The sequence below is a fragment of the Marmota monax genome, unplaced genomic scaffold, assembly GCF_021218885.2.
Source record: "Marmota monax isolate L192 unplaced genomic scaffold, Marmota_monax_Labrador192_F-V1.1 WCK01_AAM20220418_F8-fsc00074, whole genome shotgun sequence".
In the NCBI taxonomy this organism is placed as follows: domain Eukaryota; kingdom Metazoa; phylum Chordata; class Mammalia; order Rodentia; family Sciuridae; genus Marmota; species Marmota monax.
Window position 1 is genome coordinate 2,066,843 of NW_026694232.1, and position 25,419 is coordinate 2,092,261.

Below are 25,419 nucleotides of genomic sequence, written 5' to 3' on the forward strand. Positions count from 1 at the left end.
ATAAAGACCCTAAGATAACTTGGAACATAGTCTTCTTTTTGTTTGTTTGCTTAAAGACCTAAAGGCCACTTGGAATGTGCACCTCTTCAAATAAAATCATTTTAGCCAGTGTTGGCCAATTTTTCTAGGTTTCTCAGCAATTTTTATAACTTCTTACATTCTTATGCCTTTATTTTTCAAATACCTGTCATTCTCACCAATTACAGAAAAGTAAACTTTGGAATTTGTATGTGTGATAAAGTCCATTAGTTCAAATCCTATTTTTCTATTTTGATGGTCTATTTTCCCCAATGGACCTGTCATTTTCTAACATAGTATCTACCACAGATTTCTCACTGCCTTTCTGGTTCTATATTCTGCTACTCCTTCATGTATTCAATGTTGTTACTGAGTATTCTATTCAGAATTATCCAAATATTTCTTACATATTTATGTCTTTAAGTTGTAAAGGCATAGTGTCTTTTAAAGTCTTAAATTTTAGTCCAAATGACATCTCCTCCATAAAAAGCCCTTCAGGGTTCCTCTGAAGTTGGAGGCAGCCCCTCCTGTCTCTTTCTGCAAGGCTCTTGGCATTTACATGATTCTTAGCATTATGATATGATATTCTTCTGATCTAACAGATAAGTAACTGGATTTCTATTAGAATATATTATTTTCTCTTTATTCCTATATTTCATTTTTTTTGAAGTCTGCTTTATGGACAGGATCAAGATTCCATGAGTATTTAAAAAGAACATGTAATATGTAGTTGCTAGATTTAGGGCCCCGATAAGCACATTTAGATTAAGGTTTATTTACTTTTTTCTTCTCTTTTTGTGGTGCCAGTGATAAATCTCAGAGCCTTGTGCATGTGAAACAAGCACTCTTCTACTTAGCTACGTCGTGCAATTCCTTAGACTAAGTTTAATCAGATTGTTAAAGTATTCTATATTTTATTAGTCTTAAAATCTCTCAATGTGAGAATAGTTTGTTAATTTTACTTTATATATTTTGAAATCATCATGTAGGTGTTCATGGAATCAAATATATCACATCTTCCTTGAGAAAGAAGCCACTTTATAAAGTGAAGTGATATTCTTAATATTTAGTAATGTACACTTTAAATTCCATTTGGTATAACATTTATTTAGCTACACTAGTTTTTTTAATGTGTACTTTTATGCTGAATCTTTTTTTGATTTCATCCTTTCTATGTCTTTATCTTTATTTTATGTATGTCTCATTAATAATAAATAATTTGCATTTTAAATATAGTCTGATCATATTTTACCTGGAGCATTTGATTCATTATACTTAATGATATTCCTATCTACTTAGTCTGACATTTTTCATCTTTAGGTTTCCTCTTTGCATCAAAAATACTATCCTTTTGTTTTATGATTCTCTCTAGATTTAGATTTTGGTCATTATATTTTTCCCTGTACTCTTTTAGATATTATAAATACTGCTATGTTATTTTAGTCTAGAATTACTTTTTGAATTCCCTTGCTCCTTATGTGTTCACTGTCAGGTAACTTTCTTCCCAATCTCTTGGGATGAAATAAAGGAGTGCAGCCCTTTAGAATTCCTACTTCATAGAGGAAGGGTCATTTCTAGAACTGCTTCTCTGCAACGTGCCCAGAACTCTGTCTTCTGACCTTACATCTCATGAGGCAATTCAGATGAAAACATTGTCCAAATCGGTAAATTTCCTCAGGTTGAATGCAACATCATTGTTTTATTTGTCTGGGTTCCCATCACAACTTAAATTTCCACCTAGGAATTTCTTAATGTCATGCTATTTCTTAAATGCTGTTAACATTTTATTTTTTGCATTTTATTTGTCATCATAAGTTATTTTCAGCAAGAAACTTAGTCTGACATCCTAGCCCACCATATTAGTAGTAAAGAAAATCTTGACCTCTCCATCCATTTATTTCCTGGTCCCAAAAATGAGTAACTCAGGGATTATACAGAGATTGATTAACATAGAAACCAGGTTGCCATCAAGAAGTCAATGATATTCTAAAAACTTTCAATTCAAGGGCATTTAGTTTGTGTCTTATGCACAAGGTATGGATAGGAAAAGGGAAACAGAAAAGTGATATCAATGATATTACCTTCAAATCAGGGCTATTAATTTCTATAATCTATAAACCTGAAAGACTGAGAAGAGAGAATGTTTATAAGAACTGGCCAGACTTTGAGCTTTAAGAGAGGAGCTGTGGCTTTCCATCAGGTAATATAGTTTTAGCCAGCAAACAACAACACAAGGAGGATAATGGAGAATTAATACTCCATCTTTTCATGTACCCACCTGCTGATAGCTTGTTGATGCATTCCATTGGCCAAACTCAACCTGAAACCAAAGACTCATGGATTCAGATAGATATGGTCCAAAGAGGTCATTCTTCTGGAACAGAGATGGGTGAGGAGTGCAAAATAGAACTGGATGGACAAATGGAAAATATGTTCACTGTGTTGCAGGTGATTACTTGGTTGACTAATTTTATAATTTGTAATTTGTGGAAGTGTTTGGCTGAGAGATGTGGGAAATGAATTGATTTTTACCATGATAAGGAATACAAAAACAGTTTTTTTTTTCTGATTCATGTTCTTCAAAACTTTTTCCTATTTAGACAATCTTACTAATTAAAAATAGGAAATAAATATTAATCATCTTTTCTCCAAGGTATTCACACTCATAACATACATGCACATGTGATGTGAATGTATATATTTTGGAGACACAGGAGATTACTGTTATCTTTAAAGTATATGTGATGGTGGCATAGAATCCAGAAGCAGTTTGTACTCAGTTTTTTAAGTAAATAGTTGGCATTAAGGACAAGTTACAGATCCTCACTGAAAATTTAAGTCTAGAGCAGATTTCAGTCTCCATGAGAATCGAACAATTGAAAGCCCCCATATTAGAAGATGTGAAGTACCATTCTAGAGTCAAGTAGCCAAAAAAGAGACTCAAGTACACAGAATTGAACAAATATTCAATTAAAATTAGAGACCCTATGATAAATTTCAAAAGACAGAATTGCTATTGTTATTGCTACAAAGAACAACATTGTCTTAATAATGGATTGTTCCAATTAGTAATGCCAACACCAGTAGTTGAATGATTATAATATGAGTTTATCCAAGATTTCACTATTAAAATTTAAAGTGTGATTATGGTACTTATACTGTAAATGGAAACAGACTCTTTACATACTTATTTTCAGGATAGTATGTTGAATAATAGAAATAATATCTATTAAGATGTTTATACATAAATATAAATAAATGAAAGACCCCTTTTTGCTATATGAATATGCTATTATTTGGACATAGTCTTTGCCCAGTGATACATAAAGAAATCTTTCTGTCAGTTGGAAGCATCCAATGTAAATAGAGCATCCTCCTCAGAACAAAAGGTCATGTTTCTTTTCTTAGCTTACTCTGGTTCTTTTATACTGGAATCTTAAACTCTGGGATGTATAAGAAGGCAGACTAAAATAAACGTCTAGAAACATAAAGGAAGTATAAGAAAACTATTAAATATGTTTTAAAAATCAGCCAAAGAAAAAAAACAAAATTAAATAAAATCAAATATTCAGAAGCAAAACTGAAGACAGAAGTAAAAATTGGAGAAGTGAGAGAAAGAGTTGCTTCTGTGCTTCCTAGTGTTGAGAGGTCCTAGGCAAGGATATGGCACCCAGTGGGCCAAAGACATGAGCTACAGGTTAAATGCTGAATGTCTCCCAAGGCTCACATGTTAAAGGGTTTGTCCCCAGCCAGTGGCACTATCAGGAGGCCAAGGTGGTGGGGCCTAGTTAAAGGAGGTAGCTCACTGAGGCAGGCATTTGAAGAGTTTATTTATTTTCTTTCCTTCTTTCTTTCTTTCTCTCTCTCCCTCCCTCTTTTTCTCTCCCCCAACATCCATGAAGTGAGCAGATTTGCTCTGACACACTTCCCCACCATAAGGTTCTGCCTCACCATTAGCCCCCAGTGACGGGATCAAATAACTATGGATTGAAACCTCTCAAACTTTGAGCCAAAATAAATCCTTCTTTCCTTCTTTATGTTGTTTTTCTCAGGTTTTGCTCACAGAATTGAGGGCCAAGATTTGCAACTAAACCTCTGTATGAAGATACTATAAATGGAAACTGGCAGAACCGTTGTGGGAATAGGAAGATCAGAAAGAATTTACCCCCAAGTAAATGACAGCTTTCTTGTGCCTGAGTCCTGGACAAGTTTATATGCACATATATCTACCCTAAAAACTCAAAAACTGTCTCAGAATTCTCACTACAATTGTATTACAGAAACTCCAAGCCAAGCAATTAGCATAAATATCATACCCAAGTTATGAATGCCCCTGGAATGCCAGATAAAAGCAAATACATTGCTGCAAACCTTCACAAGAGAAATATTAATGAAAAGAAAGATGGATAAATTATATTAATATGGGGTTGGGGGAGAGGACTTTAGGAAAAAAATAAAGATAGAAAAGATATATGGAGAATAATTCATCATAAAAATATCGCAATACTTGCATAGATGTAACAAACTAGTCTAAAATTCCACAAATAAAATATTATACTATTTTTAGGATTATTTGTTATTGTATTAATTGATAAATATGCTTATAGGAAACTTCAACATGTCTCAATAATTACCAGAGAAAACATATATTACATATAGAACAATTAGTAAGTTATTAACCACAAAAATTTTAAGTTTAATCCACTGGAAATATATGTAGAAAGTTGCACCCATTAAATAAGTAATACACAGCTTTATGTTGACTCCGTGTTTATAAAAATGCATATTCTCCTATCAATTGCAATAACCCTTATGATCACAAAACAAATCTCACCTAATACCAAAGTATCAATGGCATACAGACCTTATTTCCTATGTAGACCTAAAGTAAATTAGATATAGATATCAAAACAGTAGCTCACTCTGTCTTGTGGCTATTTAAATTTTTTTTAAACTCACATACATATATTTGAAAGGAATTACAATAGAAATGTATAAAATCAGGAATTTATAAAACCATAATATATATAAACATCAATGTACTACAACTACTTAGAAAATCTGTAGCCTTTTAGGTACATATTGTTACAGATAGAATATGAGGTGTCCCAGAAAACTCATTGTGAGAAAATAGAGGAATGTTCACAAATGAAATGATTAAATTATAAGAGCCATAACCTCAGCAGTGGATTAACCAATTTGGTAGATTAACAATTTGAAGGACTGCTGTACTAGGTGGTGAACTATAGATAGAGTGTGATTGAAGAAAGCAGGTCATTGGGAACACAATTTGGGGGTTTATATATTTTGTTCGTAGTGCCTCAACTTCTCTTTCTTTGCTCCTGGGCTCCCATGAGCTGAACAGCTTTCCTTTACCATGCCCTTCTGCCAGGATGTTTTGCCTTATCTTGGACCAACAGCAATGGAGTTGCTGACCATGGACTGAACCTCTGAAACAATGAGTCCAGATAAACCTTTCCTCCTCTCAGTTGTTCTCATCAGGCATTTTGATCCCAAGAACACAATGCTGGCTGGTAAAAAGATTGGAAAAAAAAATTGAAAAGCAGTGAGACAAACATTTAATTAAGAAGCTATGTAAAAAAAGCTAAGTCTATATTCTATAATAAAATAGAAATAATAGCTATAGATATAGACATCATATTTAAGGAAATGTACAGGAAAAAGAAATTATATCTGGACTCCTTTACAAAACAGGTAGTGCCCATGCTACACAAATCCTTACAGAATCTGAGAAAGGAAGAAAAGATCCCTAAAACATTTGACATAGTATAAGCCAGATATCCAAAGGAAGCTAGAACAAATGAGAAGTAAAATTATCAACTGATCTCTCCCTCTCCCTCTCTCTCTCTCTCTCTCTCTCTCTCTCTCTTTCTCTCTCTCTCTGTCTCTCTCTCTCTCTCTCTCTCTCTCTCTCTCATACACATACACACACACACACACACACATACATATGCAAATATTTGAAAATCATTCATCATCAGATTCAGAAAACATATGACCAGGTAGAACTGATTCTGTAAATATCCGCATTTTTAAACGCTGCAAAGAAAAAAGTTTACAGTTATCTCAATAGATGATTCAATAGCTATTTATGGTAAAACCTCTTAGAAAAGTAAGAATAGAAGTGATCTTCATTTGATAAAAGGAAATTCCCAGGAAATTATAGCAAACTGGTTTTTCCCCCAAGATAAAATCTGAGGAACATTATTTTAAAGAATAAAAGACAAAGACAAAGCAATTTTGCTATCTTGGCCTCCATTCCACACTGAACTGAAAGTTCTAGACAAAACAATCAATTAAGAGCAAGAAGCAAAAGCTATGCAGATTTAAAAGAAAAAAAAATCCCATCCATGTGAGGAGCTGTCCTCACTGAATATGTTCATAAGAACCCTACAGGTTAACTGTTAGAACATACAGAAGTTTAACAAAAAGCTCATTCGAAGATGAAAATAAAAAATTAAATAGCATTCTTATATGGAATGTAAGTAGTTATAAATATTTTTTAAATAGCTGAGAAACCATAAAAATAAATTTAATTTTAATAATAGTTGTGCAAAACGTGTTTTGCAGAAAAATATAATGAAGTAAACTGAAATAAATTGAGATGCATCTCTTATTCACATGCTGCTCAATATCATTTCTGCAGATGGATCTATTAATGTCATGCAATCTCAATGACATCTTGAAATGTTTTTTTTCATGATATTCAAAAAGCTAATATTAAAGTTCATATGAAAGTAATAGTTTATAAATATCTCCCAAATCGAATCATAATGCAATTGGATGATGGTCATATTGATGCTAATGATGCTCATGATAGAAGATCGACCATTTTAGATATAATAAACCTACATAATTTAAATAAGATGTCACAGGTTTAAATGAAGTGCAATAATAAGGCTAAAAATAGATTCATATATAAATTAAAACTTATTATATATGACAACAGCTTCAAGGAGAATAAAATTAATTATTCAATAAATTATCTGAGAAGAGTTGCCTATTCATAGCCAGAGACAAAATTGAATGCCTGCTTCAGGACATGCTGCATGAAAGGCATAAATTTGAAAACTCACTTTAGAAGTTTTGAAACACCTGAAGAACATTTTCTTGTCACAGGATAAGAACATGATTTATAAGCCAAGACGAACAATCCTATCAACATATTCTTGGTAAAAATATTGATAAATTTGACTATATTAATTTGTAAATATAATAGACATTTTAATACACATAATCAATAAGGAAATAATATCCTAAGAAAGAACCTCTAAAAAAAACCGTCAATGATAAACAGTACAACGGAAAACAGTCAAGTATAGAGACAAGAAATTGAATGATGAATATGCATATATTAAAAGCTAGGAATTCCACTTGTATTAGCATAACACATGTGCATCAAAACATTTAAAAATGTTCTTTGCTATACCATTATGCCAAAAAAAGAGGAATCAACTTTGTTAATCCTCAGTAATTGACCTGGAAAATAATTTGGCCTTGATCCAAAATCCAAATATTACTGAATAGCTAAAGTAAATAATACAGAGGGGCTAAGGTTGTGGCTCAATAGTTGAACACTCATCTCACATTATGAGGTACTGGGTTTGATCCTCAGCACCACATAAAAATAAAAATAAGTAAATAAAATAAAGTTATTGTATCCACTTACAATTAAAATAAATAATTAATATAGATCTCTATCTACTTTCATGAAAAATTGGGAAAAATGTAATACTAAGTGAAAAATAAGGTATAATTTATGTAAAATTCCAAAACCTGAAAAGTAGTAGGATATGTTTGTATCTTTGCCTGTATTTATTTATTTCTGCCTACCTATCAATATATTAAAGTACTTATCTGAAAATTATTAATTTTAACTTCAGGGTAAAAATGAAATTAGTAAAATTGTATTAATTTGACTATTAGAGAAGAGCATCAATGAAAAATATAAACATGTTAAATCTAGATGTGGATCATTATCATACATTGTCTTAGTTCTTTTTCTTTTGGCTGCCTGATAAATATTTCAAAACAAAAAAGTTAAAATGGAGTCTTAAAGAACACTTTGTTGTTCATATAAAAATGTTAACTATATGAAGACCTGGATTCAAGCCCCAATTCTTTCACGATGTGTTTTATTCAGTAAATAAATATAATGACTCATATAATTCATGGTTCAAGGATAACTGATATTCAGTGAGAATTTGTGTGTGTGTGTGTGTGTGTGTGTTTAACTGAATAATGTAAATTGTAAGGCCCTTTATCAATGTAAGGTAATATTCCAAGCAGTATATTGTATATATCGAGAGTTTTACTCAATGATGAATCAGGAAAGAACAGTTAATACTGGGTGCTAGAAAACCAGGAAATATTCTTCAGTAATATCTAAATCCTAAGGGCTTGGAGGAAAAAGAAAGTTCACTTATCTGGATGATTTGGAACAAATCTAGAATAGGAAATTAAACAAATGATAATTTTCCAACTATATGACTTTCTGGAAAAGGAAAACTATAGAGAAAGTAAAAAGATGAGTGGTTGCCAAGGAGAAACGAAAGATGAATAGGTGGAACACAGGGGATTTTTAGAGCAGTTAACTATTCTGTATGATGCAACTGTGGTGGATATATGTCATTATACATTTGTCAAAACCCATAGGATGCACAGCACAAAGAATGAACCCTAATAAAAATTATGGACTTCAGTTTAAAAAAATAATACAGGACCTTCAACTTAACAAATATTCCACACTAATGCAAAATGCTACTTATATGAAGCACAGGAGAGAGGGAGCTATTTGAATGGTTTGTATTTTCTGCAAACCTGAAATTGCTCTGAAAAACAAGTTCTATTGATTGGAAAACAAACTAACAAAAATGCACATGATCTAAATTAAAAGCACATTGTCCCACAGGTGAGACAGGCAGGCTTTCTCACAGAACCTCTTTACTCTGCAGTTATAATTTTAACAGATTCAGTGGTACTGGTTTTCCAGTTAAACTATTAATTTAAATTTAATTTGTACCATTTAAGGAAGAAGCAACATATTTATTATAATTTTCATTGAGCAGTAAGAAGTGACAATAGAGGGCTTGCTATTAAAGGGTGGCTGCTTAGCATGAACTCTTTTCTAATTGCTACCCTCTGCCTGGCCCCCCGACCTCATTGGGCTGTTCTTACACCTCACCAGAACCCCATCCTATCCAGATTGCCCAGGAGCAACCACGTATAAGATTAACCCATCAGGACCAAAGGCCTTCAAAGACCATGTCAGGCCTGTGACCTCGTCCATCCTGACTAATGTCTTCAGCTTATTTACAAAGTTTTCAATAATAAGTATAAATAGAAGAACTCAAGGTGCATAATTAGGATTTATAGTAGAGATGAGGGACCTATGAACATAGGTGGAAATAAAGAACCCAATATATGAAAATATATATAGCTGTAAGTATCTTTATCCTTTTAATTTGTATAATACTTTAGAGTTTTAAAAGTGCTTCCTTCCGTGTGTGTGTGTGTGTGTGTGTTTAAGATAGGGAAATATTCATTATTTCTCTGGAAATATATTTATTTATCTATTTTTTCTCTTTCTCTTTTTGGGCAGTGTGAGTTTTTCTCCTGTGTGCTTTCATGTTGAACCACCTTATAACCCTGAATGTGAGGTTAGAGTTGCCTATTTATGGCTCTGAGGTTCTACCAGGCCAGCAATTGTTATCTTAGTCATCATTGTATAACAAGCACTTAAAATAGACTTTCCACTAAGGTAGTCAATAAATATTTGGCAAAAAAGTATAATTTTGCTTATCTGAAAATTTCAAGTATTTCTAATTCTTTTCCTGATAGTTTTAGATAAATAAATGTTAATCTTTTAAGAAAAATATCAGAATAATATAGACAAAAAACATCTTTTTAAACTTTTTTTTCAGAAATAAGAATTGTCAGCATGCAAATTCAGACAGTCACAAAATTCAAGACAGTCACTAATGTTATTGGATATTTAAAGGGCATGGCCTCTCCAGGTAAGTAGAATTAAATATTTAAAATCAAAAATTGATATGAAATTTAACAGGAAATATTCTATAGTAATTTCATAACATAGTCAAATATCTTAAACTTATATTACACTGCGAATCATTATCAGACTAAGAAGTCTCTCTTTATTCTCTTTCCTATTATATATCTTCTAAAGTAAACCTCAGTAGGGAGTTTGTGTGTACCAGGGGAGGGGAGTGAAACAAGAATGAGTTTAGATTTGTTAAACTGACATGTGACTCGAAAGCCAATGTTTTCTTCTCTGTTTTATCTTTTCCTCACTATATAACAACATTTAAATTTTTATTTTTATCAAGAAAAAACATTAAAAACATTTTAGTTTTTAATGATGCTTTTTTTTACACATAAAAGCTTTTATCTTCAAATGTAATCTTTCATTGTTAATTGATGTTCACCCCTGATCCTTGCTCTGCTGACATTTCTTCCTAGTGTTTACACAGTTTTAGGTTTTGAGGGTATTTATGTAAATTACCACCTGGCTAAATTTTAAATCATTTTCTGTTTTGTTATGGGCTGCTGATGGGTGCTTCAGATGACATTACATAGACTTACAAAAGTAAAACTAATGATATGTATATAGAGAGAATAATATCAACACTATCAAATATATCATAAAGCTGAATCACATATTACTGTCTTAATTAGCCTGTTATACAGTATAGAGTACAACAGTGTGTTGTTAAACTTGGGCCACTTCTCTTGATGGGTGTTTTAGTTAGTCTTTTCATTGCTGTTACCAAAGTACCTCACAAGAACAACTTAGAGGAGGAAGTTTATTTGGAGCACAATTTCAGAGGTCTCAGTCCATAGACAGCTGGCTCCATACATTGTTTTGGGTTCTAGGTGAGGGGAAAGGCTAAGTAGAAGAAACCCTTTCAGCTTATGCGAGGGTCAGGAAGCAGAAAGAGTGAGAGATAGAGACAGATACAAGGACAGCCACAGAGACAGATCACACTTGGGAGAAGGGGCTGTAGGGAAAAGTAGCTCTTCCAGGGCATGCCTCCAGTGACCTACTTCCTCCAGGAAAGTCCACCTGCCTACAGGTACCACCCAGTCAGTCCATTCAAACTAGTATAGACTAGAGTAGAGCTCGCACAGTCCAATCATTTCATGTTTTAACATTCCCACTTAACAGGAGATTTTGAGGGAGACAACTCATATCCAAACTATAATAATGTGGTTAAGGACATTTACTGAGTTTTCCGTGGAGAATTATCCTTCTCCATAGCATTAATCAAATTAACCTAATTGCTAACCCAGAGAATTTTGAGATCAAGTTTTATATTCTCCCAGTTTCTTGCCAGTCAACTCTGAAAAAGTTCATAAAAATATATGTATTCTCTCTGATTTCCTTGTATTAGCAATATTGTAGCTCTGGTGATGATATCTTTAAACACAAGATAAAAATGAATTTGAAAATTGTTGCTACTTTATTTCAACCATTTCAACAAATTTCCATCATAAGAAACTCTAAGGGAAGCACTAGAATATTCATTATCATTGCTGTATTTGCAATTTGTTGTTGGAAAACCCAGTTGAACAAAATTATACTAACTTCAGGATAAAGAAAATTCAATCTACCAAAAATTATTTGAATTTTTTTTTCCATTAGGATTCTTCAGTGTATATTAAACAAAACTATTTTTTGTTTAGTTTTAATTCTACCCAAAAATATTGGTTACTGAGTCACATGATTTTCTTAGTGATTGAAAATTACAAATAATTATAAATTAATATTAAGTTTTTGATATGTTTGATTTGGAATCTAGACAGCTAATGCAGAATTTTCTTTCATATTTGGGAGATGAATCAATAAATTTTCAACTTTTCAATATTTGCAGGCCCCCTATGAATACCAGTAATTAAGTATTAATAAAATGGTGACAGATCAAGCCCATTGCTTGTTCCAAAATCAGTGTGGAAAATCAGAAAAGTTTCATGAGATGACATTTTGTTACAGCATTTTTTTTTTTTTTGTGGTAATGAAGTCAATACCTGATACATTTATTCCACACAGGTGTAGGACCTACTTTGTGTCAGGCACTGTTCAAAGTGCCTTATAGAGTAACTCACTTAAAACTCAATATAACTGAATCATGGATGTATTACTTGTATTCCATATTAGAGTTGAAGAAACTAAGGCATAGAAAGTTTAAGTAAACTTTCTAACATCATACAATTAATGAGTTGCAAACCTTGGATCTCAACTCAAGAAGAGTCTACATACTTTATTACTAAGATATGAAAGATGTCATAATGAAATGATAATTTAAAAACTTTTAACATAGATGTAAAAGATTACTTGATCAAATAAATTGAGTTATGTTATTTTTATCAATAACATTCAATAACATTTTTTTAGCCTACTGTAGTACAATAAGATAGGTGACAATAGTTGTCAATGTGCTTTGAACAGGGCAACATTTATCTGTCATGGAAACATTTGTAACAGTATGTCTAAGGAATCTCAATAATCATATAAAATGGACATTGGTGAATTTCATTTGTTTTCTTCAGATAATGGAGAAGACCATTATCTGAAGGTCTATCTAAAACTATAAACTGTAATTAATTGCCTAAACACTTCATTTATTACAAAGTCCATACATGACTACCACATTTTTAATATTTACAGCTACTGACTAACTGCTTCCTCAGATGTATTAACAGTTCTTTAATATTTACTGAGCATGCACACATTGTTTACAGGACACTTCCCACTAGGATTCTGGAAAAAATGTTAGATAAAGATTTCATTGTGGCATATTTGTATACTTCATTAATTAATATTCATGTTGCAAAGGACAGTTATATGGATCTAAGCTTCAGATTCATAATTGGGTTTAACAGCTGCCTCTGCTTTGATATACACAGATGTGTGAATCAAAACAGTGGGTGAAAAGTGTTAAAGTAGTCTCAATTATTAGAACAATTTTGTTTAATTGTTGCTTACTTATGCAAGAGGATTATGTAAATGTCATTAAATTTATTGTTAAAGTTTATATTCTGTTTTAATGGCTCATTTCCTTCTGTTTCCAGACCGATATATTATAGTTGGCAGTCACCATTACTCTGGATACAGTTATAATGGACAAGAATGGGCTAGTAGTACTGCAATCATCACAGCATTTATCCGAGCATTGATGTTAAGGGTTAAGAAAGGATGGAGACCTGACCGCACTATTGTATTCTGCTCATGGGGAGGAACAACCTGGGGCAATATTGGCTCATACGAATGGGGAGAGGTAAAACATTAATAATAATAATATTTTCTTCTTTTGGTAGACAATGTACAATTTTTGTAGCCAAAGATGATATTGCGCTTCTGAACTAGGGGTCATAACTGATGATTTGCTGAGATCACTTGCAAGAATTAGAGGTAGACCCACATAGAGTAAATCATGTATGATATGCATCTAATCTTCCTGTTGCTACTAGAACTACAAACTCTGTTATTACTCATAATAGTGATTATTTAATTATTGTACTTCTCCTTATAAGATAACTTGTACAGGCACTAGAAAAGAAAAGGATCAGTTGATACATACCATTACACTAAAATCCCAAACCAAAAACACTGTCCAGGAATTATCTACTATTAGGAAATAATCTATAATCTACTATGTAGTTGATTAACTTATCATTACATGTTATCTATACAATATTGAGACTGAATTCAAATAGTGGTTACCCTCTTCCCTCTCTTTCTTCTCTCCAATCCTTCATCCTTCTTCTTCTACTTCTTTCCTACCCACTTGCTTATCTATTTGTTTAAATACCATAGGAAGCCTGTGTCTTAATGAAATAAATCATGAAATGGGGCACAGACAGAATACAATCAGAATGTTTATGTTTCAAATGTTTCTGATATGTCTACACAGCATAGATGCACTATATTTTAAATGAAATATGACAACCCATTATGGGGTGATGCCTTTTAACAACAATGCAAACATTGTGAATCTCCTACATGTTTTATTTACTTTAATTATGAAAAAAGGGAGATTTCATGGAAATATACAGACCCCAAAATGGTTAGTTTTAACTAGAACACCATTTTATAGCTTAGTTTGTTCACTATCTCAGGAAAAAATCTACCTAATGAGAAAAGGAAAAAATTTAATGTAATGTGAAATTCTCTTGTTATATTTTTTATTTAAGCACTCAAAAATATAAAATGTCTATTGACTATCAAAGCAAATATCTAAAGTGTAGAAAAGAAAATAGCAACTTTTTTTTTTTTAATTTGAGGGGAAGGAAATTGTGAGGATGAGAACATTTTTACAGTGCAGAGTTCAGCAAGATTTACAAATTGCAAATTGAAATGCTTTTCTATATGCAAATTAGTGGTTTGAATGTTCCATATTCAAAAGAATTACTCCAAATGAAGAAATTCTATTGCTTTAAGAACCTTTTAAATTGACAAATTTGTAAGTAAGATGGAAAATTTAAAGCTGAACCAACCTCTCAAATTCTTATTCCAAATTACTTACTTTTAAGATTAGTGAACAAGTACAAAAACAATTTAGGGAATATGTTTGTGATTTTGACTATTTTAAATAATTCGGAAACAATGAAACAGTGTTTCATTTTTCTTATAAATATTAAGAAAATATCTTGAAGATTCTTTTCAAACTCCAAATATGCTTCTTTATTTAACTATATGTACAATCTTCTCGATTAACTTTCACAATTTATATTAATCCTAAATTATATATGCATATATATATTTCTAAACTATGTTTACAAAGTACTCTTGTCTGACATTATTATTTCCTAACTTAAATATCCTAAACTCAAATTCATAGGAAATTACATTGCAGAAAGTCCTTGAGTTTAATTGAGCCTCAAGCATCATAGCCTGTGGACTGAGACAATATAGACTTGCACGTATGTGAGGAATTAAATTTTCAAGTGGAGTAGATATTTTTGTGTTTAATAAAATCTAAATTTATTTTTAAGTTTCAATTAAACTATTGTGCTTTTTGGTAATTTTATATTTTCTCTATCAGATGTCAAATATACAAATGCTATAATGTGTGAATCCATAGAAGGAAAAAAAATTCTTAGAAAAGTTTCTTTCTAGTCAGAAGATTAGAAAATACACACACACACACACACACGGACAATTGGTTCTAATTCTTTTTCTTTTTTTTTTTTTTTTTTTTTTTTGCGGGGGGCAGTGGGTACCAGGGATTGAACTCAGGGGCACTTGACCACTGATCCATATCCCTAGCCCTATTTTGTATTTTTATTAGAGACAGGATTTCACTGAGTTGCTTATCTCCTCGATAAATTTCTGAGGCTGGCTTTGAAATGGATATCCTCCTGCTTCTGCCTCTGAAGCTACTGGGATTACAGGCACACACCACTAAACCCAGCCGGTCCTAATATGTTTTATGGGACCAAATGTTCCATACATTGGTTTTTAGTATGTGTTTGTGTCTGTATTATGTATATATTTGACAACCGGTTATACATTTATTCACCTTCTGAATTTTTGCATGACTAGAAAGACAAAGGCATGTGAAAAAGGTAGGAAATGTGCAAGTTTCATTATTGGCTGATAAAATATATTTTTATAACTTTCTGTATACTCAGAGATTATTTCAGTGCAATCCATAAAGGTGTTTGCTAACCAGCAACTGAAGAGAAATTTAGAATACTATTGGTTGACCTGACATAGATCTACTCCATGTGAGAATGAAACATTTTTCTTTTAAATTAAAACCAACTTGTGTTCTAAGTATATTCTCTGTTAAAGGAGAGTGAAGAAAGGTCTTGTTGACATGCCATGTTGTGCTATTTAATTTTGCTTGGGTAGAAATCCCTGGAAATCCACAGTGGTAGTTAAGAGGATTAGGTGATATTGGCCAATAAACTTAAAAATGGGATTTGTAGTGACAGAATTTTAGAGAATGGACTTAATACTGAACTTGGTCATTAAAGAAAAATATAACACATCCTTGAATGTTTTTATTAAAAATACCATTTCTTCTGTGAAGAATCTTTAATTTTCACTGGATATTGTGGAAATACTACTAATTTTAGAGTACAAAAGTCAGAGTTCAAATTCTTTCTTCTATAAAACATGTGACATTCTCTAAGTCTGGAATCCTCAAATACATTCACTAATGCTTATCTTGAGGGGTTCTCATAAGGATTATATGAATCAGCATGTACAGAATGTGTGTATGTCATAGTGTGCAAATAAAAGCATTTTTTTTTCATAGGTTTTAAGTAATAATAGATATTATTTGAGCCAGCTTAGAGGTAAATTATTCAAGGTTAAAATAAATGATTTGTGTTCAGTTAAGACATTTTAAAATTTTAAATAATTGTCTCTTTACCTCTCCTACAGAGTAATAGCTGAATTTTCAACATAAAATAGAGATAAGATTTGCTAAGGATAGAAGTCCTTATAATCTTTCTCCTCAGAAAGAGGAAAGATACTTTCCCAAGGCATGACTTAATATAGTTTTTAAGATGTTCAATGGAACTTCTACATAAGAATTACTCATTAAATATTTGTGTAAGTAAAGCAGAAAAATAACACAAGCTCCCCTTAGTAGTACATTATTAATATAGTCAGTTGTTTTCAATTTTGTAGGGTTGGGGTAAGCAGACATGTGGAAAACTTAACAAGTGAATCATTTTTATGTCATTAATGTGCATGAAATGCATTGTTTTTTTAATAAAATTTATCTGCAGGGTCACAATTGTATAATGCCCCATGTTTCTAAGAATAACACGTATTGTGTGTAAGAGTAGCTCAAAGCTCCAAAGGAAAGGACTCATTTTATTAATCATGGAAGTAGTTTCATCCTTGTCTAACTCACTGACTATAAAATTAAGTGCTCTCATTGAAGCAAATATCCATCCTGTATTCTGTAGTTGAATCCCATGCAATGCTATGTTTTTAAAGATGTTTTCTTTTAAAACTTGACTTTTATCAGAACATGTTTTAAAATATTTAATCATATTTTGTATCTAACTCCTTATCACCCTTATTTAAAATCTTCTTCCAACGTTGACTTATTTTATTAAGTGCTTTTAAAAATGTACTGCTGCAACATAATGATTTTAATGAAAAACCCTTTATCATTTAACAGCTAAATAATAAAGTAATTATTTTTATTTATGTTAAAGATAGATTTTTTTTTTTTTAAATTTCAGGATTTCAAAAAGGTTCTGCAAAAAGATGTTGTGGCTTATATTAGCCTCCACAGTCCCATAAGGGGGAACTCAAGTCTGCATCCTGTAGCATCACCATCCCTTCAGCAGCTGGTAGTAGAGGTAAGATGAACCACTCTTTTAAAAAAGAGTGTGTGCAAAATTACCTTATTCTGTATAATTGGCATTTCATGAGTTTTAAAATTCCTTTCAAGTTGTCATAAAGTGATCTACAAGGTATTTCAAGAAATGACCTGCTGGTGTGTTCTTTTAATTTTTAGGTCCCTTCCTTCCTTGCTTTTTTCCTTCCCTCCCTCCTTTCTCTTAACCAGTATGCTTTAAAATAATTTTTTGTAGTCCAGAGTTCTTCATCTCCTACTCTTTTATGATTTTAGTTCTAGGAAGTTATACTATTATGGAGAAGGTATCTAAAAATGTGAATTTATTTTTGCCACATTAAATTCAGCACTCAAGTTGCCAATTGTGCAGTCATAACATCTTTTGGTAAACTTGATTACTTTTGATTTGTTCCCTTTGATTTATGTTTTGAGTAAAGTGGGGATCTGTCCTATCTTCTCAGCTATGTTGTAGAGCACACTGGAAGCAAGAATATGGTGGTAAATAAGTTTAATATATTTAGAAAATATCATTTGCAAAAACACTAATGGCAAATGAATGCATGTATTTTTCAGCAAACTTAAAAACCATGTAGTTTGTGATATTTCACTAGAGTTATTTATTTCTTCATTTATTTCTTCATTCTTCTCACCTATTTCAAATTTATCAGGACATTTTTTTGTTTTGTTTTTTAGTAGAGTTCACACTTTTATTTCTGGATTCTTTTTATGATATTCAATACAGATAAAATGATAGGTGTTATTTTTCAGTATTAAAACCTGAAACAATGTTTTAAAATATTTAGTTATTTTAAAATACCCTGCCACTGGGGGGCAGTTTCCTCCCAGCCCTAATGTCTATTGGTGACATTGAAAATGACCTTTCAGATTCCCACAGGGTTTCCAGTGACTATCTCACAGGAACTGAATTAGAGAAATAACGAACAGCATGTTGAATTAACCATAATTCTTGATTGAAATGTAATGCAAACTAACATTTTATGACTTTCATAAAATATTTTTTAGTTTGATAGTTTTCATTGACATTTCCATATGCAGTACAATAAAGAAGACATTATGAAAGATGAAATGGATGAATGTGTACATTTAAGATCAGCCAAATCCCTATGTGCATGCCCTAAATTATATACAGTTCTGTAAGTTAATTTCTTCTATTCTGTGTACTGGTTTGAATTTGCTCTCCTTTACCAACATGGAAAACACTAGAGAAAGAATCAGCTGCACATCTCTCCCCTGAGAAGTTATTTCTGAATAGATACATGATCAGGAGGAAAAGCTCAAGTATCTAGAAAATAAGTAAGGTTGGTTTAAATATGACTTCTCCTTCTCATGCATTACAATTTTTCTATTTGAGAATCTTGCAAGATATGTAATTACTGAAATTCTTGGGTAAGTAAAAATAGTAAACTATTAAAGAATATCAAATCCATAGAATATCATTTCTGAGACTATGATATAATTTAAAGAATCTTTGCATATCTTATAACTGGGAAATCTAGAATATTTTGTTATATAAATCTGTTCATGGAGGTTGGGGTTGTAGTTCAGCAATAAAGCACTTGCATAATATGTGAGACCATTGGTTTGCTCCCCAGCAAAACAAAACCCACCTAAACTAAAAAAAAAAAAAGAAAAAGAAAAAGAAAAAGAAACAAAACAAAAAATATTCTATGTGAAAGTTAAAGAACTCTCATCTCAATATTCTCCATTCATCTTAATAATGAATGTTGTCAGGGCAAAATTATCCTCTCCTCATTTGTTTGGGAGATGAGCATTTTGTTTTATAGTTGAATGTGTTTATATATCTTAAATCTAAAAATGAACAGGAATTTATTTTGAAAGAACATTTCTTTCATGTGTTTGTGTGTGTGTGTGTGTGTGTGTGTGTGTGTGTGTTGTATGTGTTTCTACAATAATTCAGAAGGATAGGAACATTGCAAGTTTAGACAAAGAGTAACATTATGTAATTTTAAAAGATGAAAATTACATATTTAATGTATTAAATTGTATGGAAAATATATGGCATTTTAAGACATCTTTATGTATGAAAGTTTAGTATTATGTAGTTTTTTCTTTAAATACAGAAACACCCTTTAAAAGATAAAAGTTTAGAGAACTGAAGGAAATGAGTGTTAGAGTAATTAACACTAGTGGCCTTAAAAGAAAGATCTAAAATGTTTGTTCAAAAATTAATTTAAAGTATTAACTCAGAACATATGACACTTTTCTTAAAAAGAGATTTTATCAGTTTAGATCCTGTTACCATATACAGATCATATGATTCATATAATCTTGTATAGAACTAAAATAAACAAATTCACAATGACTTTTTTACACAGAACACAAATTCCCTAGAATGAAAGCATGCTGACCAAATGAGGGATCACACAAAGTTGTATGGAATACCTGATATTTCCTACAGTGAAATGCAGATGCCAAAAGATGTTGCCAAGTTCATGTGGCAGATTTAAATATAAGAGACAGAATCTTAAAACTTTTAATATGTAATACTGAATTTTATTTAAACAACCTAAACACATAAAATATCTTAATAGATTGCAAGTTTGGTCTGAACCAAAAATGTGAAGTGGTTTTCCAAAATCAAATGCTACTTTTAACTGCATTAGTATTATGTTATTCCATTGGGGTGAGATGGCAGTCCCATTGTATTTAGTCCATCAGACTACCACTTGATAGATAATTATTTGAGTTGGATGTATTGGCTGTATTGAGGCATAATTTATTTGTACACAATAAAATTCTCCATTCTTAAGTGTGCAGCTTGGTGAATTTTGACAAGCTCATGCAGTCAAGTAAACAGTATCACAATGTAGATATACAGCATTTCCGTCAAACACAACAGTCTCATCATTATCAGCTTTTGTCTCTTCCCTATAACCCTGCTTTCTGGCAACCACTGATATATATTCTCTCCCTATAGTTTTACTTTTAAGACCTTCAGTAAAAACCAATCGAACCATCCAATAGTAGCCCTTTGTGTGACTTCTTTTACTTAGCATAAGACTTTAAGTTGTACCCATATGTTATACACGACAGTAGTTCTAAAACATCTACCTAAGTCACTGAGAAAATACTCTAGATGGGGACTAATGAGAGAATCACATTTGGAGCGCTCTTATCCAGTTTAATATTCTAACTTTCATTTTTAAATGAAGAAAATTAAATAACTGAAATTGAGAAATCATTTCCTGAGGGCAGTCCAACAAATTTAAATGATATCACCAAGTTGAGAGGCTAAAATCTTTTGAAGATCAAGAAGTATTTAATGAATCTGAATCCAGTGTCAAAGCTTATAGGTCTTACTTAGGATGCACAAAGTACTGAAAAATACATTGGCTGAAGAATGAAGAAAAGTTGCAGAATACCACTGTTGGACAATAGGTAAATGATGGTTCATTATATTGTTCTCCTTTCTTTTGAGCTTTTTTGTAAAGTTCTATTATAACTTGAAAATAATCAGAAAATATTTTATTTCTCTAAGTTGGAACACTGATAATTGATAAATTAGATTGTCTTCGGAAAGTGGCAATAATCAATTAATGACTTACACACTGAGTTGAAATTACAGGCCAAGAACTGAGGTTTTTATACATTTCATTCTTCTGATACTTTTGTTAATGTATTGAATATGCTGTTTTGCTTCATTTGTTTTATCCAATATTTTTACAAACAAAAATAACTCATTTAAGGTTAGGTAATTTGTTTTAGTACATACAAAAACTCCACTTGAAAACAAAAATAAATAAATGTTAATATTTTTGAATCCACAAATATTTAAGAAATGAATACATATTTTCAAACCATAAATTACTTTCATTTTCTTTGTGAAAACAATTTATTTGTTTCTTTTAGATATACATGACATTAGAGTGTATTAAGACATGTTATACTGGAGTATAACGTCTCATTGTTGTGGTTGTACATAATATGGAGTTACTCTGGTTATATATATATTCATATATGAACATAGGAAAGTTATGTCTAATTTATTCTACAGTCTTTCCTAATCCCATTCCACCTCCCTTCCCCTATATCTAATCTAATCAACTTCTATTCCCCCTTCCCTTATTGTATGTTAAAGTCACATATCAGAGAGAACATTTGGTCTTTTTTTTGGGGGGGGGGGGGCAATTGGCTCTTTCACTTAGCACGAGAGTCTCCATTTCCATCAGTTTACTGACAAATGCCAAAATTTCATTCTTCTTTATGGATGGGTAATATTTCATTGCGTATATATACCATATTTTCTTTTTTCATTCATCTGTGGATGGGCACCTGGGAAGGTTCCATAGTTTAGCTACTATGAATTGAGCTGCAGTGAACATTGATGTGGCAACATCACTATAGTATATTATAGTTAAGTCCTTTGGGTATATTCTAAGGAATGGGAAAACCAGGTCAAATGGTGGTTTCATTCCAAGTTTTCTAAGGAATCTCCATACTGCTTTCCAGAATGTCCAGAATGGTTGCACCAATTTGCAGTCCCACCAACAATGTATGAGTGTGCCTTTCCTTCCACATCCTCACTAACATTTATTGTTACATATATTTTTAATAATTGCCATTCTGATGGGCGTGGGATGAAATTTCAGTGTAGTTTTAATTTGGATTTCTCTAATTACTAGAGATGTTGAGCACTTTTTCATATATTTGTTGACTGATCATATTTCTTCTTCTGTGAAGTGCCTGTTCAGTTCCTTTTCCATTTTATTGATTGGGTTATTATTATTTATTTTGGTATTAAGTTTTTTGATAAATTTTTATATCCTGGAGATTAATGCTTTATCTGAGGTGCCAGTGGCAAAGATTTTCTCCCATTCTGTAGGCTCTCTCTTCATGTTTTTGATTGTTTCCTTTGCTGTGAGGATGCTTTTTAGTTTGATACCATCCCATTAATTGATTTTTTATTTTACTTTTTGTGCTTTAGTGCCGCAGTCCGGCTGCAGCAAAATAACCCGGGGGTGACGAACAACTTGTGAACGTTGATACAGCAGGAGTAGGAGCCGTTTATTGCAGGACAGGAGCAGTATTTATACATTCCACACAGCTTATCTTATTAGCATAAACTAGATACATCAGTCAACCAATAAGGAATCTCCACACTTAATAGCTCGCTTTTGTTACTTCTCAAACCACTCCCTCTGGCATTTTGCCAGGCACCATTCAGACTTGTTTACGAACTCCAACATTCCCCTGGCAAAATGCCAGGTGTTATTTTTGACTTGTTTACAGACTCTAACATTTCCCCCTTTTGTTTAATTTAAATAACGACCATAGTGGTTTTTACAGAAACACCATAAATAACCTGCTACAAACAGAAAGGGAGGATACAAAATGCCGCAATACCAAGCCACTTGATGGCTCCATGCAAGAAGCCCTTGGAAAAATTATACCAGCAATGACACTGTTAGCAAAGATACCGAGTTACAATTTGTTATAGATTACAGTTTGTTGTCTCAGTCCAGGTAAAGTAGTGTCTCAATAGATTAACTCACAGTCCAGGTAAATCACAGTCCAGGTAAGTTCTGCAGGCAGCTAGCTTAAATCACAGTCCAGGTAAGTTCTGCAGGCAGCTAGCTTAAATCACAGTCCAGGTAAGTTCTGCAGGCAGCTAGCTTGATCCGAAGTCTCGTCCGGTTCTCAGCTGAAATCTCAGTCTGGTTCTCAGCAACACTGGGAATTCTTCCACCTTGGTCTTTACCGGCACTGGGACGAAGGCAGGAACTCCGGATGGCTAAAGAAAATCCTGTAGCATTCTACTAAGAAAACAACCTTCTGAACAATTTAGTACATTATATCAAGGTTTTTTTGCATTTGAAATAAGCATTAATAGTGCTCATTACTCATTAGCTTCCAGGTGTGGGAGAACCATTGTAGTTTAGTTATTGGCATTGAAAATGACCAAACATCAGGGACACCAGTAGCGTCTTCTGCTGGCTGTAGTGCCTGGGCAGCCCCAGATGGCCCTGGGGAGTGTCCCGGACTCAAACTGCTTCCGGACACAGGGAGCAAGAGCCTGCGAGACTGTGCCTCCAGGTCAGGTCTAGATTTGGGCTTGCGGCAGTGGAAGAGCCAGCTCCCCGGCCAGGAGGTGGGGAAGGGCCAGTCACTGCTGCCTCTTGGAAAATCCTTGCTGCGCTGTGACTGGCTTGCACACTCGGCAGCCGCCTCTCCGCTTCACGCACCCTCAGGTAACGAAAAGTATTTAGTAATAGCCTTTTGCTGCAACTTTTTTTCTGATAATCCTTCTTCTGAACTTTCTTTTTCTTTCTGACTAGAGTTCTTGGGCTTTTATCAACACATGCCCTAACTATTCTTGGTTCCACTGGGGTGCCTTCTTCCCTTAGTAATTTACTTCTCACCCCTTCCATATTTTCATCACAAAGACAATACAATACACTGAGACAAAACAAGACACAAACATACTGTATCAATCTTCTCCATTTTCTCGAAATGGCCATTTTTCCTCTCGCCCTATCTGCCTAGGGACGAGCAGATTGCTCCCGTCCTATCTATGGACGGGCAGCTTTTTTCGTCACTTACCCCCAAGTGTCCCGGGGCTCCCCGTAACGGGCCACCATCTGCCGCAGTCCGGCTGCAGCAAAATAACCGGGGGGTGACGAACAACTTGTGAACGTTGATACAGCAGGAGTAGGAGCCGTTTATTGCAGGACAGGAGCAGTATTTATACATTCCACACAGCTTATCTTATTAGCATAAACTAGATACATCAGTCAACCAATAAGGAATCTCCACACTTAATAGCTCGCTTTTGTTACTTCTCAAACCACTCCCTCTGGCATTTTGCCAGGCACCATTCAGACTTGTTTACGAACTCTAACATTCCCCTGGCAAAATGCCAGGTGTTATTTTTGACTTGTTTACAGACTCTAACACTTTAGGAGTCTTTTTGAGGAATTTGGTTTCTAAGTCAACATGATGGAGAGTAGGGCCTACTTTTCCCTCTATTAGGTGCAGAGTCTCTGGTCTAATGCCTAGGTCATTTATTCACTTTGAGTTATGTACAAGGTGAGAGAGAGATGATTAACTTCATTTTGCTACATATGGATTTCCCATTTTCCCAGCACTATTTGTGGAAGAGGCTATGTTTTCTCCAATGTATGTTTATGGCACCTTTGTTTAGTATGAGATAACTGTATTTATGTGGGTTTGTCTCTGTGTCTTCTAGTCTGTACAAGTGGCCTTCATGTCTATTTCGGTACCAACACTATGCCACTTTTGCTACTATTGCTCTGTACTATAGTTTAAGTTCTGGTATAGTGATGCTACCTGTTTCACTTTTCTTGCTAAGGATTGCTTTGGCTATTCTGGGCCTCTTATTTTTTCCAGATAAATTTCATGATTGCTTTTCCTATTTCTATAAAGAACATCATGGTATTTTAATAGAATTTCCTTAAATTTGTGTAGCACTTTTGGTAGTATGACCATTTTGACAATATTAATTCTGTCTATCCAAGATCATGGGTGATATTTCCATCTTCTAAGTTCTTCTTCAATTTCTTTCTTGGGTGTTCTATAGTTTTCATTGTAGAGGTCTTGTACCTCTTTTCTCAGATTGATTCCCAAATATTTTCTGTTTTTTCAAGGCTATTGTGAATGGAATAGTTCTCCTAATTTCTCTCTTAGTTGATTCTTCACTCATGTATAGGAACACAATTGATTTATGGAGGTTAATTTTATATCCTGCTACTTTGCCAAATTCATTTATGAGTTCTACAAGTTTTCTGATTTGGGGGAATCTGTAAATATAAAATAGGAATAGTTTGAGTTCTTCTTTTCTTATTCATTTACTTTTAATTTTTTTCCTTCCATCTAATAGCTAATGGCTAGACTTTTTTGAGAGAGAGAGAGAGAGAGAGAGAGAGAGAGAGAGAGAGAGAGAGAGAGAGAGAGAATCTTTTTTTGTAGATGGACACAACACAATGCCTTTATTTTTATGTGGTACTGAGAATCGAACCTGGGTCCTGCCCGTGCTAAG

At 32.9% G+C, this 25,419-nt stretch overlaps 1 protein-coding gene across 9 annotated transcripts in view; it reads left to right on the plus strand.

Moving 5' to 3' along the window:
• Naaladl2 (N-acetylated alpha-linked acidic dipeptidase like 2) overlaps positions 1–25,419 on the plus strand; it is a 1,254,678-nt gene that overhangs the window by 912,920 nt on the left and 316,339 nt on the right. For all 9 annotated transcript variants that reach the window (XM_058586183.1, XM_058586185.1, XM_058586184.1 and 6 more), the window contains 3 exons: positions 9,963–10,055; positions 13,129–13,334; positions 17,266–17,385. In XM_058586183.1, the coding sequence (XP_058442166.1) occupies positions 9,963–10,055; positions 13,129–13,334; positions 17,266–17,385 (419 nt within the window). The remainder of the gene's footprint in view (positions 1–9,962; positions 10,056–13,128; positions 13,335–17,265; positions 17,386–25,419) is intronic.